The 20,426-nt window shown below is 34.2% G+C and overlaps 1 protein-coding gene across 6 annotated transcripts in view; it reads right to left on the minus strand.

Annotated features, from left to right (window-relative positions):
- Positions 1-20,426, minus strand: part of NBEA (neurobeachin) — a 674,548-nt gene that overhangs the window by 387,845 nt on the left and 266,277 nt on the right. For 5 of the 6 annotated variants that reach the window (XM_070800569.1, XM_070800566.1, XM_070800565.1 and 2 more), the window contains 3 exons: positions 13,861-14,015; positions 11,514-11,640; positions 503-630 (listed from right to left, as the gene is read on the minus strand). In XM_070800569.1, coding sequence (XP_070656670.1) covers positions 503-630; positions 11,514-11,640; positions 13,861-14,015 — 410 coding nt within the window. The remainder of the gene's footprint in view (positions 1-502; positions 631-11,513; positions 11,641-13,860; positions 14,016-20,426) is intronic. The other variant, XM_070800567.1, reaches the window with a different exon arrangement.

Below are 20,426 nucleotides of genomic sequence, written 5' to 3' on the forward strand. Positions count from 1 at the left end.
TATTTATCTTCTTTACCTTCTCACTTCATTTAAGCTGCTACTGAGTAGAAGATAACAGCTTCATCAATTCCCAGTTAAGTATCTTTATATTTTCTCAGTTAAGGACTGTCATATTACACGCTATTTGTGACTAAGCAAAGTCACTTAAAGAAATATCAATCTTATAGTTTAAAGGAGATTTTAGACATCATTGCTTAGCAAATACGCAACCTAAAAAAGGATATATAGCAGCCCTAACAGATTGAGATTATAAGGGCCAGAGTTTCCCTTTCCAACAATTTTTCAAAGTTTTTCATTCTGTTATGAGCACTGATTGTGAAAATACTCTATGTTTTTTAATAAATAAGGAGAAAGCATACATGAATATCTTACTAAAATTTGTGGAAGCAATGTCTTTTTATTCTTTTGGCAATAAATATTCCTTTAGTAACACAAGTTAGGTCATGATTAATAGATACATTACAGGAAACTAAAATAATCAGAATATAGAGAGAAATCATACCTTCTATCAATAGCTCTTGTCCATGACTGCCAAGAAGTGTACGAGATAGGAATGGGGCAAAGTCTACAAAAATTTCACGAAGAAGAGGAGCAACTTTTTCTAAAGCTCTTTCAAGTTTTGCAGTGATGCTGTTGAAATTAAGACATAAAGACTAGTAAATATGGTTCAATATAAAACTTCAAATAAACTTTACTTCTGAATCAAAACCTTTAAAAAAAGTCACAAAAGTCCAGTTCTGACCCACTAAACAGTAACAGCTTCATGTAGAAGGCACAATGTAGAGTTTCACATTAGTCACAAAGCTACTCAAAAGGCCACAGCTAAATCATAATGATTATACTGTGAAAAGGAACCAGGGTCCTGTCACCCACAAGAGCCACAGATACTGGCCATAACTCTAGGAGTTTCAAGAAAAGAAGCTGCTATTTGTCTGCTTTGTCTATCCTCCTGTTCACCAAAGAAAAACTGTTTCGAATACCTACTATATGAGTCACTGTGAAAGTTACAAAGAATAAACTCTTGTTCTCAAGAGTTCCCTGAAAAGCTGGACAAATAAAGGAATAACTGGAATTCAGTATGACTGAGCTGAATTGCTTTGCCAAAGTAGGTATTTTCTATATCATAATAAGCCCACTCACTTTTTATTTACCAATCATTACATCATTATTTATATTGTTGAATATTAAATGTCAAGTTACATGGCCTTACATAAGCACTCTCTGATATTCTTGAAAGTACCTTGAATAGGATATGTAAAAATAAAAATATGGATAAAGAAAATAATTCTGCTGAAAAATAAATTCTGCTCAATAATTCTGCTCAAATAAATAATTTGGTTATATCTAAATATCTCTCTTAGAAGTAAGTGCTTTAGAGTAAGAATGCTTGGATTGGAAGGTTGACTTCAATGTATGCTACCCAGGTGACCCTGGGACATCAAACTTTCTACACTGCAAAATGAAGATGATAACTCTACTTCCCCACTGAGAGTTAATGAGCTAAGGCATGTGAAATGCACAGAAAAGAACCTGACATACAGTGAGAGGTCAATAATGATAGCTCTTGTAACTGTTACTTTGAATAAAACACACCTATACTTACTTATATAAAATGTGACTCATATATTTGAACCAAAACAAAATCAATATAGTAACCTTAGATAAGCACACACTCTTCTACATGGATGACATATACAGTAAGGAATTAAACCATACTTCACAATAATAAGAGTTCTTCCACAGTGCTAAGTTATATTTTTGTTATATATGAGAAAACCATAAATGACAAAAAATTAATCACAAAAAAATGTGCAACATGATTAACATTTAAAATGAAACTATTTTATTAAGTGAATAAAGCGGAATTATGGAATAATATAGGATAATAATAATAATATCCTATATATAATAATATCCTATATAATATAGGATAATATAGAATTATATAATAAAGGATACTTTCTTTCCTAACTTGGAATCAGCATGATCTGAACCCTCTCTTTGTGTACACAAAGCCTCACCATTAGCACTGCAATCTAACTTTTCCTCCTTTTATATGGGTCAACAGCTTTAGAGAAATAAGAACTCAGGTTTAATAACTTAAAGAGAATATCCTGGAGGAAAATTTTTAGGCAAGAAAAAGGGAAATGGTGGGGTTTGCAGACGTGCTAAAGATAAAGAGCTTTCAGTATTTGCCCCTACTCTGTTACTCTAGGAGTAAATACCTACATTAGGGCAAGGGTTCTCAATTTCTCAATCTTTATTTAGTGTATTGCAGAAACATCACTAAGAAAGTCATCTTTCTTTTTAAAAAAAAAAAGAAAGGAAAAAAGCACAGAAAGAAATGAAAGATACTGAATATTATCTTCAAAGCATTAAAAGAAAACAGTTGCTAACCTAGAATCTATTCTGGTTCAAAATATCTTTCAAAAAATAGAGGTGAATTTCAAATATTTCTAGTTAAAAAAAAAACGGAAAGAATTCATGAGTGGCAGGCCTACACTAAATGAAACAAAAGGAGTATGGAAGAAAGAAAATAATAGCACATAGAAGTCAGACATTCAAAAAAAAATGATGAGCAAGAATAAATGATAAACACTTGGGTAAATATAAATACATGTTGACCGATAAGACAGTAATTGTATTCTCTTGAGGCATTTAAAATTTAACATGCACACACAGAGGCATATATATGTGTAAATGTGGTTACAAAATTTGGACTAAATGAAGTTAAGCTATACTGAGATCCATGCATTGCCTGGGAAGAGGACTTAGATAATTAAGAATTAATGTTCCAATCTGGAAGATGATCACTTAAAACACTGTTTCTCAAAGTGTATTCTCAGCAGTACCAAGATCACTTAGTGTAATGGTTAATTTTATCTGTTACCTTGACTGGACAACAGGGTGGCCAGATGTTTGATTAAATATTATTCTGGGTAAGGTCTGTTAGAGTCTTTCTGGATTCGATGACAATTTGAATGGGTAGACCGAGTAAAGCAGACTGTCCTCCCTAATGGGCCTGTGCCTCATCCATTCAATTGAATATGTAAATAGAACAAAATGCTTGATAAGAGGGAACCCCTTCTACCTGATAGCTGGTCTTTGCTGGCCTTCAGACTCAACTGAAACATCAACTCTTCTGGGGTTTTGAGCCTCTCAGCTTTCAGACTAGAACTTATACTATCAGGCCTTTAGACTTGAATTAGAACTACATATTGGCTCAGCAATGTGTTTTAATAAGCCTCCTATCTAACTCTGTTGTATAGAGATGCTTAAGATCCATTGCACTAAGCAAAAGAAATAAGGTATAAATTCAACCTACAGTTTCTTGTTACTTCTCTATAGTGAGTATTTCTTAATGGCAATATGAATAAAACTGATTAATCACTGCCAAGAATTGGAAGGAAGGGAAGCAGAAAGCAAACTCTTAATAAATATTAAGAATAAAAAGGAAGGACTTTCCTACAGACTACATGAATGTTAAAATAATAATAACAGAATATTGTGAAATATATTATAACAATAGAATCTACCAAAGGTCGCACAAGACAAAATAGAAAATCTGGGGATAACTGTAAAAATTTAATTTATAAACTTTTCCTCAAAAGGAAATCTAGAATCAGACATCTTTGTTTGTGAACTCTACCAGATATTTTAAGAATAAAAAAACAAACAAAACAAGACAAATTTTTAAAAAATCATATGCAACCTCTTCAAAAGATAAAACAGCTGAATATAACATCATAAAAAGATTGGATTTCTTTTAGGAAGTAAAGGTTTGTTTAACATTTTTAAAATTAAAAGTCATTATAATAGACCACATTAACAGAAAAAGGAGGAAAATCACATGGTCATCTCTATTACTCCCCTCCAAAAAGAGATAAAATTTAACACTCATAGTGATGGTAACTGAGTTAATTATAAACACAAGAGAATTATTATATTTGATAAAAGTATCTTTAGTAAATAGGAAACATCATTATTAATGATGACATATTCATAACTTTACATTTAAAGTGAATAAAAGAATGACTGCTCTAGTCACTTCTATAGAAAACTGTTCTGGAGGTACTAGGTGATACTAAAAATAAAGAAAAAGAAATAAAAATGTGTAAGAATTTGTGTAATGGGGAATAAAACTGTCAATATTCAAAGATCAAATGACTGTGTACATATATGCTTATTTAGAGATAATAATGGATAAATTAGAAAAAAAATAAAGGTTTCATGATATTAGCCCAATATATTGAAACAATATATATACTGGAAAACAGTTAAAATGAAATTTATACAATAAACAGATTTACATTAAAAATATCAAATTCCACTTTTCATCTTAAAGGGGTTAAGAGTCTACAACTACTTCCCATGCTAACAACAAGAAAATTTTACAAAATGCAGAGAACAACTATTTTCATACAAAATGCAGGGTATGAGACCATAAATTCCGAGGAAAAAGAAATAAACGACATGAGTCCCATCATCACTCAGATTTCCTACATGGAGGTATTTCAACAAGACTAAAACTGTAGTTCAAGGAGAACAGAATATGTAGGACACAGCACCCACAAGGAAGGTGTCATAGAGAGAACAGCAACCTTTGGCTGAATAACAATCTCTGTATGTGATATCTGAAAGCTCCCAACGTTAGAAGAGAACAACTTAGAAAGAACAATTATGGAAGAGTCATAACAGACATCTGCCTCCCAAACAGGGCCTAGAGACTTCTGTAGACACACTGAGCATTTTGGAGAAATCCAGCATACTTTCTAAGCATGGCAAAATTAGTCCAAGAATAAAGGCCATTCTAGATATGGAAGAACAGTTTTTTGAACAAATAGTCCGACACAAACTGGACTTTCATAATCAAAAATATAAACCTGGACACAGATCTCCGGAGAAGGCAATGGCATCCCACTCCAGTACTCTTGCCTGGAAAATCCCATGGACGGAGGAGCCTAGGAGGCTCCAGTCCATGGGGTTGCTAAGAGTCGGGCACAACTGAGCGACTTTACTTTCACTTTTCACTTTCATGCATTGGAGAAGGAAATGGCAACCCACTCCAGTATTCTTGCCTGGAGAATCCCAGGGACAGAGGAGCCTAGTTGGCTGCCGTCTATGGGGTCGCACAGAGTCGGACACGACTGAAGTGACTTAGCAGCAGCAGCAGCAGGACACAGATCTCACCTCTTACATAAAAATCAGCTCAAAATGGGACCCTGACTTAAAACTAAAACTGTTACTGAACCCACAGAACTTTATAGACTACACAGGAAAAAAAATCTTTGGGACTTCGGGTGAGGTGAAGATTTCTTAGACAAGACACCATGATAAACTAGACTATAATAAAAATTCAGTTTTCCTCTGCTACAAAGAACATAAAAATAAGCTATAGTCTGAGAGCAAATACTTGGAAACAACATTTCTGAAAATGTACTTGTACTAAGAATACTGAATGCACAAGACTCAAAAGTGAAAAAGCACTCTAATTATAAAATGGGCAAAAGACAAAAACAGACATTTCACTGAAGAGGACATACTAATAGCAAATAAGCACACAAAAATATGTTCAGAATCATCCATTAGGAAAATTCAAATTAAGACCACAATGAGATATCCTTATATACCTACCAAAATGGCCTACAAAAAAAAAAAAAAAAAAAAGATAAAACCAAATTCTGATAAAAATGAGGAGAAACTGGACTATTCATATGTTGCTTGTGGGAGTTTTTTAATAAACCTGAATAGGTACTTACCATATTAGCCCAGTAATCTCACTCTTGGGCACTAATCCCAGAAAAATGAAAACATATGTTCACATAAAAATAAAAAGGTTTATTGTAGCCTTTTTTTTTTTTTTTTTTTGGTACTAGCCAAAAACTGGAAAAAAACTTGAACGTTCTTTAGAGGATGAATGGTTAAACAGTCATACATCCATATCATGAAATATTACTCAGAAATTCAAAAGAAACAACCCATTAAAACACAATGACACTTGGATGGTTCTCATGACATTACACTGAAAAAGGTCAATCTTCAAATTCACTTCTGAAACACTTATGAGTCAAAGAAGAAATCACAGAGAAACTTAGAAAAAATAATGAAAATTAAAACAACATTAAATTTGTGAAATATAGCTAAAATAATGCCTAGTGGAAGTGTTATGGCTTTAAATCCTCATAACAGAAAAGAAGAAATCGAAAACCAAAGAATTAAGTAAGCGCTTGGCAAGTATTTTCTACAGAGGGTAAGATACAAAATATTTTAAGATTTTAGGCAATGTTATCTCTGTTGCAACTACTTAACTCTGCCATTGTACTGTGAAAGCAGTCACAGGCAATACATAAACAAATGATGTCACTGTATTCCAATAAAAGTGTATAAAGTATATGATGACAGGCAGATTTGGGCCCTGGGTGGTAGTTTATAGACTCCTGATCTACTATCCACCTTAAGACTCTAGAAAAAGAAAATTAAGCAAACCTGAAATAACTAAAAGGAAATTTAAAAAAAATAGAATTTGATGTAATTGAAACAGAAAAAGAAGTAATGAATCAAATACCTACTTTCTGGAGGGAAATTACAGTATTGAAAAATCAATGGTACTCTACTAATGCTAAAATGAAAAAAGGCATAAAATATTAATAACAAATTCAAAGATGAAAGAGGAAACATCATTAGAGAGTTCCTACAATATTTTAAAATAATAAAATTATGAAAAACTTTATGACAATAAATCTAACCATGTAGATAAAATGGCTGAATTTTGGTCACAAGTGACCAAAACTGATGCAAAAAGAAAACAGAAAATCTGAATAGTCATCTACCCACTGAAAGAATTTAATCTGTAAAACATTCTCAGTAAAAAAAAAAAAAAAATTCCAGAGATTGCTTCACTGGTGAAATCTCAAACATCTAAGAATAAATAACATTAAAGCTAAAAATAGTTGCAAAGACAAGATGGTCAATCTGAATGCAGAGTTCCAAAGGACAGAAAGGAGAGATAAGAAAGCCTTCTTAAGTGATCAATGCAAAGAAAGAGGAAAACAGTAAGATGGGAAAGACTAGTGATCGCCAAGAAAATTAGAGATACCAAGGGAACATTTCATACAAAGATGAGCACAATAAAGGACAGAAACTCATCAGTGGCCTGGACTGGAAAAGGTCAGTTTTCATTCCAATTCCAATTCCAAAGAAAGGCAATGCCAAAGAATGCTCAAACTATCCCACAATTGCACTCATCGCACATGCCAACAAAGTAATGCTCAAAATTCTCCAAGCTAGGCTTCAACAGTATGTGAACAGTATGTGAACCAAGAACTTCCAGAAGTTCAAGCTGGATTTAGAAAAGGCAGGGGAAACAGAGATCAAATAGCCAACATCCGTTGGATCAGAGAAAAAGCTAGAGAATTTCAGAAAAATATCTACTTCTGCTTCATCAACTATGCTAAAGCCTTTGACTGTGTGGATCACAACAAACTGTGGAAAATTCTTAAAGAGATGGGAATACAAGACCACCTTACCTGCCTCCTGAGAAATCTGTATGCACGGCATGAAGCAACAGTTAGAACCAGACATGGAACAACAGGCTGATTCCAAATCGGGAAAGGAGTACGTCAAAGCTGTATATTGTCACCCTGCTTATTTAACTTAAATGCAGAGTACATCATGTGAAATGTCAGGCTGGCTGAAGCACAAGCTGGAATCAAGATCGCCCAGAGAAATACCAATAACCTCAGATATACAGATGACACCACCGTTATGGCAAAAAGCAAAGAACTAAAGAGCTTCTTGATGAATGTGAAAGAAGAGACAGAAAAACCTGGTTTAGAACTCAACGTTCAAAAACCTAAGATCATGGCATCTGGTCCCACCACTTCATGGCAAATAGATGGGGAAACAATGGAAACAGCGAGAGACTTTATTTGATTGGGCTCCAAAATCACTGCAGATGCTGACTGTAGCCATGAAATTAAAAGACGCTTGCCTTTTGAAAGAAAAGCTACCACCAACCTAGACAACTGGAAAAGGTCAGTTTTCATTCCAATCCCAAAGAAAGGCAATGCCAAAGAATGCTCAAAATACCACACAATTGCACTCATCTCACATGCTAGTAAAGTAATGCTCAAAATTCTCCAAGCCAGGCTTCAGCAATATGTGAACCGTGAACTTCCATATGTTCAAGCTAGTTTTAGAAAAGGCAGAGGAACCAGAGATCAAATTGCCAACATCCGCTGGATCATGGAAAAGGCAAGAGAGTTCCAGAAAAACATTTATTTCTGCTTTATGGACTATGCCAAAGCCTTGACTGTGTGGATCACAATAAACTGTGGAAAATTCTGAAAGAGTTGGAAATACCAGACCACCTGACCTGCCTCTTGAGAAACCTATTTGCAGGTCAGGAAGCAACAGTTAGAACTGGACATGGAACAACAGACTGGTTCCAAATAGGAAAAGGAGTACGTCAAGGCTGTATACTGTCACCCTGCTTATTTAACTTCTATGCAGAGTACATCATGAGAAACACTGGACTGGAAGAAGCACAAGCTGGAATCAAGATTGCTGGGAGAAATATCAATAACCTCAGATATGCAGATGACACCACCCTTATGGCAGACAGTGAAGAGGAACTAAAAAGCCTCTTGATGAAAATGAAAGAGGAGAGTGAAAAAGTTGGCTTAAAGCTCAACATTCAGAAAACGAAGATCATGGCATCTTGTCCCATCACTTCATGGCAAATAGATGGGGAAACAGTGGAAACAGTGTCAGACTTTATTTTTTTGGGCTCCAAAACCACTGCAGATGGTGACTGCAGCCATGAAATTAAAAGACACTTACTCCTTGGAAGGAAAGTTATGACCAACCTAGATAGCATATTGAAAAGCAGAGACATTACTTTGCCAACAAAGGTCCGTCTAGTTAAGGCTATGGTTTTTTCAGTGGTCATGTATGGATGTGAGAGTTGGACTGTGAAGAAAGCTGAGCACAGGATTGATGCTTTTGAACTGTGGTGTTGGAGAAGACTCTTAAGAGTCCCTTGGACTGCAAGGAGATCCAACCAGTCCATCCTAAAGGAGATCAGTCCTGGGTGTTCATTGGAAGGACTGATGCGGAAGCTGAAACTCCAATACTTTGGCCACCTGATGAGAAGAGCTGACTCACTGGAAAAGACTCTGATGCTGGGAGGGATTGGGGGCAGGAGGAAAAGGGGACAACAGAGGATGAGATGGCTGGATGGCATCATCAACTCGATGGACATGAGTTTGAGTGAACTCCGGGAGTTGGTCATGGACAGGGAGGCCTGGCGTGCTGCGATTCATGGGGTCGCAAAGAGTTGGACACAACTGAGCGACTGAACTGAACTGAACTGGGTCATCTTGACATCCATATCACTTCTGCTTCATAAAATTCACAAAACTCAGTTCCAGATGAACTATCCATCTCAATATGAAAAGCAGCCAGAGGATGAGTTGGGGAAAATTCAGGCAAAGATCTCGTCTACAACACAAAAAGCATGAAAACCCCAAAAACTTGATAAATTGAGTTTCATTAAAATGTACAGCCTCTTTTGATGGAAACAGATTCCACAGATGATAAGAAAAGCCACAGAATGGGAGAAGGTATATACAAAAAACATATAACCATCAAAGGGTTCATTTTCAAAATGCATAAGGAGAAAAGCCTTTACAAATTAAGGAGAAGACAACTCAATGTTTTAAAATGAGTAAGAGATTCAACAGAGAAATCACAAAAGAGGAAAACCAAAGGACCAATAAATATTGGTCCCTTTGTCCATGCCAAAAAGTCCCTTCGAGGAATTTACAACTATCTAAGATAGTTAAGATATTATGTAAGATATTACAATATATGATATTACATAAGCTATTACAATGGATAAGAAGATGCTCAACCTCATTAAGTACCAGAAAAATACAAACAAAATACAATGGAATGCCACCGACTCAGTGGACATGAATTTGGACAAATTCCAGGAGACAGTAGAAGACAAAGGAGCCTGGTTAACTGCAGTCTAAGAGGTGGCAGAGTCAGACACAACTTACTGATTGAACAACCACCACCAGCACTATGCTTTCACCAAAAGGCAAAAATGGAAGTGACAATAAGTAAGTATTGTTACAGATTTAACGAATTACTCTCGTAAGGTGCTAATTGAGTTTAGTAAACTTGTATCAACCACTTTGGAAAACATTTGTCATTATCCAGTAAAACTGAACAGACACATATGAACCAGCAATTCCACTTAGTTATTTACCCAACATATATGCATACAAATGTGTAGTATACCTAAGAGTAATGTATAAACAGCATTGTTATGTAAAAAAGTAGCATTACTTGTAATAGTGCAAACCTGGAAAATTTCAAATACCCATCATCAGTAAAACAGATTAATAAACTGTAGTATATACCACTAAGAAATAAACATGAACAAAACTATTGCTACATGCAATACAGATAAAATCTCAGAAACATAATGTTGAACAGAAGAAGGCAGAGACAAAAAGAACCCATACTGTGCAATTCCATTCATATAAAATTCAAAAAAGACAAAACTAATCCAGTTTCAAGTCAGAGTGGTGGATATGAAGAAGAGCAAGAATAGAGTCAAAAAAAGGCACACAAGATGGGGGCTTTGAGGTACTTGCAATACTCTGTTTTTTGCCTTGAGTGGTGGTGACACAACATCATTCTTTCACTGAGCTTTTATAGTCTATATTTGTGTGATACTTGAATTGAGAACATGAATAAATGTGTGTGTGTATGTGCAATTTTACATCAAGCATGTGGGCCAATCTCTTCTAGGAATGTTCTTTGATGTATGCATGCTAAGTTGCTTCAGTCATGTCCAACTCTTTGCAACCCCATGGACTGTAACCCATCAGGCTCCTCTGTCCATGGGATTCTCCAGGCCAGAACACTGGGGTGGGTTGCCATTTCCTCCTCCAGGGGATCTTCCCAATCCAGGGATCAAACCTGACTAACCTGACTATCAAACCTGACTACCACTGAGCCACCAGGGAAGCCATGTTGTTTGATATGTTACTACAAATCATTTTTATCTATTTATCAAGATACAAAAGATAATGTTTGGTGATTCTACCTCCAGTTATATATGTTACATATAACTGTATTCTGAAAGCCTATATTTTAAACTCACCACCCCACCACATCTTGTCCAGTTTTATCATGTGCCCATGTGCATGCTTCTACCTTACTTGACACTGTAACATGTGCTATATGACAGTGGATTATAAATTCAGGAAACAGATCTTGAAAACCATTCAAGACTTCTCAGTTTAGACTCTGAAATATAATAAATGATTTTTACATAATGAATAATTATCTAAAAATATCAAAACAATGAAATACATACTTAAACATTCTTAAGAATTCTTAACTGTATCTTTAAACTTAATGAATACTGTTTCACTCTTTTTTGAGGTGGAAGGAAGGGAGTAAAATGAGTGAAAACAACAATTAGTTATGTATACCTCATGTTTTCAGCTGAATCTTCTGGCATTGGAGCAACAGTTTGAACAGCTGGAAGGTTTTTGCTGGTAGCACCATTCACAAAACTAGAAGACGAGGAAGAAGACGAAGACCCCGAATCCACGGCACCTGTTCCCAAAATAATAGTTTTTAGTCTTAAATACAAACTTATTGAACAAAATAATTTTCATTACATCATTACTGAGTTTGAAAAAAAATTCATCTGAATTTCAAAATAGAATTAGGCCATTTAAAAAATCATTTGGCCAACAGTACATTAATAACTATAATTATTAAAAATAGCTATTGCATTGAAACAGTTTATTTACTTATATTATGCTAACAAAACTACAGATTACAAATGGGGCATAAATAAAAGACATCAACAAATGAAAACAATTTTAGAAAAAATGAGTCTGATAAAACAAAGCAAATTTAGATGTGAAAATACTATCTGCTTTTTCATTGCTATGTTGTTATACTTTTAGTTTTCATCATTTAAGATATAATTAGCAATAAACTGTCTCAACATAAATTTGTGGCCCTGAAGCATCAATGCTTATTTTAATATGATAGCTTAAGAAGGACTATAATAAGTATATTTGTACCCAATTTTAAAATAACGAGTTTCCTCAACGATATGAAGATGCCATTTTAGAACAGATTTTCCTATATTACACCATATATTAAATAGCCATGGAGTTGAGGGACATCTAGTGTTCCTAAATGTTATCTTTATCTTATCTTACATTAATATCCATAAAACCTGGATTTCACAACAACACTTACACAGCACGTTTGTGCCAAAATCTAAACTAGTTTTGGGTCCAGTTTAGATGCTGACCCTCAGGTTATTTGTGTGTCTGTTTGTGTATCTATATATATGTATTTCTAAGGAGGATATTCATTGCCTACATTTTTATTGTAATATATGTTTTATACTATGACTAGACCTCTGGCTACCATCACTTTCTAAATCTATTATTAATTCATAGAATAGAAATTCAAGGAAAATATCATACCTTGTTTCAAATAAATATAAAAAAGAAATTATTTGCTTTTTACTCATAAAAGTAAGGATTTAGTCCATAAACACCAAATGCAGATTTTTTTTTTCCTACTACACTGGCATATTTTAAAGTTCTTAACACTTTCCTGAGTTTACATTTTGCTAAAAGGAAAACATTTTTATTCTTTCCTCTAGAAAGCAGAATGAATATAAAGAGTAAGGCTATAAACTAAATAGAAAAAAAAAAAAAAACTTTATATAAGAAGTCTTCAAACAAGTTAGAAATAAATACTTGTTTTAGTATGTATAAATCAAAGATGTTTTGTTCTTTAACACAATGCCATTAATGATGTTTATTTGCTAACATAAATATGCTTCATAGAGTACGTTCTACTTACTACAACCCCATAAATGTGCTGTTCATGATGTGTCAGGACTCAGGTGGTATGATAAACAAGATAAATACAGAAAGCACAAAGAGCTATGAAATTAATAAAAATGGGAATAATCTAAGTAATGATAATAGATGGAAAAGTTCAAGGCTATACAGTTTGGAGAAGAGAAGGCTACTATAGTCAGGGAAGGAAAGTCAGGGATCATCTTGCGTTGTGTAAATACCTAAAATGGAATCACAAAGATTTGGGTAAGGATTTATTTTGCTAATAATCAACAGGAGCATTTCTGGAAATTTACAAAAAAATAAAAAAGTTATTTTAGGCAGGCTTTTAAAAATTGTAGTGATTTGGAATTTTTCTGTTTCTAGAATTTTTAGGAAAATGTTGGACAATGAATGGATATAATTGTAATCTAAGTATATAAATTAATACAATGTCAAACAATGGTTCTTATTCACATGCAGTTTTTGTTAAGTTGAGGCTCTTGCATATCGTCAAGGTTCTTAGGGGAGCTTTGTGAAAAGTATATATTAGGTTTCAACCAGAAAATGTTACTAAATCCATTTGCTGTCACTAATATATATAGTATATTTTAATATTCTTGATACAGTTTACTAATTTTTACATATCAAATGTCAGTGTTCAAATTATATTTTGGCTTTGCTCCCCAAATATCCTTAAGCAATCTGAGTTCACTATGAAAGTAAACAGCATCTTGTTTTGAGAAGACTCAAAACAAAACCCATAGTGTTCTCAAAAGTGCCTAAAAAGTTTACCCTAGAATTACAAAATCTGAAAACATGAAGAATAATCTTCTTAAAGATTAAGATAATCTTAAAATAATCACAGTATTTTAATTTTTAAGATCAAATAAGCAGAAAAAATGAAGATACAGAAAACAGAAAGAAAAAGATGAAGTATCACAAAAATAGATAAGGACAATACCTGTTGTATTAATCATACTTTTTGGTGTAGCTCCAGTAGCAGCAAATATATTAGAGGTACTGCCTGTTGGCAGTCCACTTCCAGCAGCAGTGGCTCCTACAGTGGTTACAGCTAAACTACCCGGAGGTGGCTTCTTAACAGGGACCACAACACTCCTGCAAAGAAATGATGAAAAATAATACAATGTCTAAGATGAATTCTAATCTTCTATTGGCAGATACATGTAATCAACATTAAATTATCTTTTAGAAAACATTTTTTTGATGTGGACCATTTTTTAAAGTCTTTACTGAATTTGTTACAATATTGCTTCTCTTTTACATTTTGGTTTATGAGATCTTAGCTCCCCGAACAGGGATTGAACCTGCGCCCCTTGCATTTGAAGGTGAAGTCTCAATCACTGGACCACCAGGGAAGTCCTATCATCAAATTTTCTCCTCTTTCTTTTTCCTTTTTCTGATTGCAACTTCATTGGTGAAAATAATATAGACAGTAAGGATATACTGTAAAGTGTTAACTATTACCATTTATTTGGCAAATATTTACGTAGAATCTAGAATTTGGACATCTTTTTTAAAGATGACATGTGGTCTATAATCATGACCTTAGGAAAATGTGAAAAAGGTGTGCTCTGGTTAGAATATTTTTCATATATGTACATAGGGATTTTTTTGTAAATATACATATATAAAGTGTCCATTGTATCTCTATTACATTCTAAATGTGGAAAATAGTCATAAAAACATTTGAAAGCCAAATTCTGAACTTCTTCATAGTAAAGCTAAATATTAAGGCAAGGAGTACGGAATAACAAACTGGTTCAGTGGTAAGGAGTCTGCCTGAAATCCAGGAGACATGGGTTTGATCCCTGAGTTGGGAAGATCCCCTGGAGAAGGAAAAATACTCCTATTATTTTTTTTTTTTTGGCCCGAGAAACCCCGTGGACAGAGGAGACTGTAAGGTTACAGTTCATGAGGTCGCAAAAGAGGCAGACATGACTTAAGAGAATAAACAACAACAAACAATAAAATTAAACTTTATTTCCCTGAATAAAATTGAGTTGTTTTTCATAATAGGGATACTATTATAATGAAAGAGAAATGAGAGGATACACTGGACATTCGGTAAAAGATCTCTTTAGTTTTCAAACACTGACTTTGTGAGCTTAGGAGTTGAAAATGTTCTCGTTTCTTTAGCATACTTAAATGAATTTCATTAAAAAAAATTCTGAACTTAACATTTGTGTTAACCTTAAATAATAAATAGATATGAAGAGTCAATTTAAAAGACAAAGAAACCATTTAACATAATAAATATTTTTACTTTCTTTCAGTGAAGCTTCATCTTTCTCAAAGTTTACAGTACACCAATTCTATTTAATAAATACTTTCAAGCATTACTCACTTATTTATCTTGAAAGTAGATGTATGAGTTATTTTAAGTTCAAATATAATGCCTGAAAACAAGTGAATGTCAGAAAAAATATATCCAATTTAAATTAGGTCTTTTTAAAGTACTGTCTCTGAGATGTTATTTTATTTTAGTTTTTTGGCTGTACCAGGCCTTTAATTGAGGCATGAGGGCTCTCAGTTTTGGCATGCGGGGTCTAGTTCCCTGACAAGGGATTAAACCCAGGCCTCCTACAATGTGAGCATGGAGTCTTAACCACTGGACCATCAGGGACGTGCCTAAAATAGACCTTTTAAACTAGGTCTTTTAGATTGTAAAGAAAAATTTAATTTTCTTATTAAAAAGCTCTATTTAAAGGAAACTGTATCAATGGCTCATTGACAAGTCTATGGTTTAAACTTCTTTAATACCAACAATTTTTAAAACAAAAATGACTTTAATGTAAAAAAATTTAAATTTATAAGGATTATTATTTTCAATTTCAGGGCATTTAAAATATTTTTGTGACCATAGTAATTATAATGTTAGATAATTTTAACCTCTGCCCTCCCAAATTCTTCTGTTAGCTCTTTCTGGATACTTTTTTCTTTTTTCCTTAATGGATAGAGTCAATTCATTAGACTCAACCTTGTACTTTCAACTATCTTATTAAATTTCCAAAAGCACACACTATGCTTTCAATCCCTTCATTGACCATTCCTGATCAAACACTTTATTTCACTGAGAGGTGGTGTGACATTATGGAGAGTGTATAGGATGTGGAGTTAGAAGATTAAGGCTTGACAACTAAATCACTTCAAGCTATGTGATATTAAATTTCAGTTTTTCAGTAAAAATGGAAAGGCAAATATGATTTATTTCACATATACCTGGATAAATTAAATGAGACTGCATTTAAAAGAACCATGTCAAATTAAGAGATGTCCATTACCAGATGAATGGATAAGAAAGCGGTGATACATATACACAATGGAGTATTACTCAGCCATTAAAAAGAATACATTTGAATCAGTTTTAATGAGGTGGATGAAACTGGAGCCTATTATACAGAGTGAAGTAAGCCAGAAAGAAAAACACCAATACAGTATATTAACGCATATATATGGAATTTAGAAAGATGGTAATGATAATCCTGTACACAAGACAGCAAAAGAGACACAGATGTATAGAAAATCTTTTGGACTCTGTGGGAGAGGGAGGGGGCGGGACAGTTTGGGGGAATGGCACTGAAAAATGTATAATATCATATAAGAAATGAATCGCCAGTCCAGGTTCAAAACAGGATGCTTGGGGCTGGTGCACTGGGATGACCCAGAGGGATAGTACGGGGAGGGAGGTGGGAGGGAGGTTCAGGATGGGGAACATGCGTACACCCATAGCGGATTCATGTTGATGTGTGGCAGAACCAATACAATATTGTAAAGTAAAAGAAATAATAATAATAATTTTTAAAAAAGAGATGCCTTATAAATGTTAATAATTGTTACCACTTTCTAAAGTGAAATAATTCTCTGCCTATAAGATAAGGTATTTATTTACAATGATATACACAAAGATCAACAGAAAAGAAACCAAACTAATATTTTGGATTTATCATCAAAACTCTTTCCTAAACTTATAAACTATTTCATTGACTAGCTAGCAAGAAAACAAAGTTATCAATTCTTGATTTGAAAAGAAGTAAAATTATCATTTTTCCCCTAAATCTTTCATTAAAATTCCTATGGATAAAATAAAGAAACACAAACTGATTGATAGTGCTATGAGGTGTATTTGTAAATGGTACAAAAAAATATATATATAGCCAAAGTTTCCTGATTAACTGATCATTACCAACTTCGTACAAACTCTCTGTGACAAGGCATCTTGTCAAGAACTGAAGCTCTGAGATGTGTATTAAGAAAAATGAGTTATATGAATAAGGGAAAAGAATTTCATCTCAACAACTTGTACTGATGGTTTGTAAATAAATGCAAACAACATTAAATGTCTTCCTACTAAAACTTCTGAAAACATCTGATTTAATATTAGCTGACATTAAAGCCTCCAGACACTTCACTGACAGCAAATTCAGCAGTATAGTAGTTACTACAACATGGGATATAAATAGAGTACACAGTGACTAGAAGCCTGGTTTTTAATGTCAGACATATCTGAGTTAGAATTCTACCTCTAAGGTATCAAGCAAGTAAATTCTCTAAGCCCCATTCTCCATACCCTTAAAAATGAGACTCATAATTGTTTGCACCTTGTAAGATTGTTACAAAGATAAAATGATATACTATTAACACATATCAAATGTTTAGCATTTTACCTGGAACACTGTAAGTGGTCCAAAAAGCTTAGCTATCATTAGTACTGCTATGGCTCTCAAATGACAACACCCTTATGGCAGAAAGTGAAGAAGAACTAAAGAGCCTCTTGATGAAAATAAAGAGGAGAGTGAAAAAATTGGCTTAAACATAACATTAAGAAAGCTAAGATCATGGCATCTGGTCCCATCACTTTATGGCAAATAGGTGGGGAAACAATGGAAACAGTGAGAGACTTTATTTTTCTGGGCTCCAAAATCACTGCAGATGGTGACTGCAGCCATGAAATTAAAAGATACTTGCTCCTTGGAAGAAAACCTAGACAGCATATTACGAAGCAGAGGCATTACTTTGCCAACAAAGGTCCATCTAGTCAAAGCTATGGTTTTTCCAGTAATCATGAATGGATGTGAGAGACTATTAAGAAAGCTGAGTGAAGACTCTTGAGAGTCCCTTGGACAGAAAGGAGATGCAACCAGTCCATCCTAAAGGAAATCAATCCTGAATATTCACTGGAAGGACTAATGCTGAAGCTGAAACTCCAATACTTTGGCAACCTGATGCGAAGAACTGACTCATTTGAAAAGACCCTGATGATGGGAAAGGTGGAAGGTGGGAGGAGAAAGGGATGACAGAGGATGAGATGGTTGGATATCATCACTGACGTGATGGACATGAGTTTGAGTCAACTCCGGGAGTTGGTGATGGACAGGGAAGACTTGGGTGCTGCAGTCCATGGGGTCATAAAGAGTTGGACACTACTGAGCTACTGAACTGAACTGAACTGATGGCTCTCAAAAGTACTGATGCAATCTGGGTCTACCACAGCAACAGTATCCAGAGTGAAGGAAGCAATAATCCTGATATATTGTGTCTGTTAGACCTCATAAAATCCTATGTGCAGTTTTAGACACCATATTTCAAGAATAACAACAAAAGCATCATGTTTATAAAAGAATAGTTAGAATGACAGTAGATCTAGAATACAGGTCGTGTCAGTCAAGAAAGACTGAGAGTCTAGATAACTATAATAAAAAATCTTAAAGATCTTAAAAAAAATCTTAAAGATTGCCATTAACTAGTTATGTGAATTTTGTAAAAAGGATACTATTTTATCTGCACAACTCAAGAACTGTCTTAAGTGTAAACTGAGATAGTGAAGATAAGAAATGGCTTTTAAATAGTGACTTAATAAGACAAGTGGGTTTTATAATTGCTCATGGATTTTAAAACAACTCCTTTCTTCTTTCCACTTGCTCCCTCTTTTCTATAATACTTATTGAACACCGAAAGGTTAAGGGAATTACAACTACACTGACAAGTCAGGAGATACATAAGACAAGTTAAGACATAATCCATGCCTTAGAGATACTTGAAAAAAAAAAAAATAGAAGAGACAAATAAATCAACTGTTCAACATATTTCAGTAACCACTCTGATTAGAGTTAGGCACAGGAACTTTCAGAAACATAAAGGATGAACATTATCAGGGAAGAATAAGCTGAATCAAAAAGGATCAGTGGGATTCAGCTAAGAAGATAAAAGTTCAATAGCAAAAACTTCTTAAGGCAAAGAGATATGAAAAATCATAAAAGATTGAAGAACTGTAAATAGATCATTATAGCTGGTGAAAGGTGAGGACTTTCTATTTCAACCTAAGAAGTTCATCTTTTATTGTGTAAGAACAAGATATTATTTAGAAATCTTCATGAGATTTACATTTAAGAAAAACATTTCTAGCATAAATGTGGAAGGTCCATTTGGTGGGCCAACACCTGGAAAATAGTGAGGCCAGCTGGAAGATAACAGAGGGAACACACTTCAGGGATGCCAAGAGCTTAAAGTGAGGTAATAGCTTTGAAAAAGGCCTACCGAATCTTTTCTGGGGTTCAGGTCTTTTAGCCAAGTTAATAGTCATCTACTACTTTTTCAAACTAATTATAAAGCTATCTCATTTATTCCAGGATTTTCATACTTTATGGGACTTTCTGGAAACAATGTATTATTTTCCATGTTGGGAAACTGAGTCCCAGAGAACCAAAGAGAATAGATAAGGGTCACACAACTAATTATAAAGAGATCCACTACTAAGAGCCACTTCTCCTAATTTCTATATTATTACTTTTTAAAAAAAATTTTTTTTAATTTTTTTATTTTTTTAAATTTATTTTTTTAACTTTACAATATTGTATTGGTTTTGCCATATAACAACATGAATCTGCCACAGGTATACACGTGTTCCCCATCCTGAACCCTCCTCCCTCCTCCCTCCCCATACCATCCCTCTGGGTCGTCCCAGTGCACCAGCCCCAAGCATCCAGTATTGTGCATCGGACCTGGACTGGCGACTCATTTCATATATGATATTATACATGTTTCAATGCCATTCTCCCAAATCATCCCACCCTCTCCCTCTCCCACAGAGTCCAAAAGACTGTTCTATACATCAGTGTCTCTTTTGCTGTCTCGTATACAGGGTTATTGTTACTATCTTTTTAAATTCCATATATATGCATTAGTACACTGTATTGGTGTTTTTCTTTCTGGCTTACTTCACTCTGTATAATAGGCTCCAGTTTCATCCACCTCATTAAAACTGATTCAAATGTTTTCTTTTTAATGGCTGAGTAATACTCCATTGTGTATATGTACCACCGCTCTCTTATCCATTCATCTGCTGATGGACATCTAGGTTGCTTCCATGTCCTGGCTATTATAAACAGTGCTGCGATGAACACTGGGGTACATGTGTCTCTTTAAATTCTGGTTTCCTCAGTGTGTATGCCCAACAGTGGGATTGCTGGGTCATAAGGCAGTTCTATTTCCAGTTTTTTAAGGAATCTC

The sequence above is a fragment of the Bos indicus genome, chromosome 12 (genome assembly GCF_029378745.1).
Source record: "Bos indicus isolate NIAB-ARS_2022 breed Sahiwal x Tharparkar chromosome 12, NIAB-ARS_B.indTharparkar_mat_pri_1.0, whole genome shotgun sequence".
NCBI classification, from domain to species: domain Eukaryota; kingdom Metazoa; phylum Chordata; class Mammalia; order Artiodactyla; family Bovidae; genus Bos; species Bos indicus.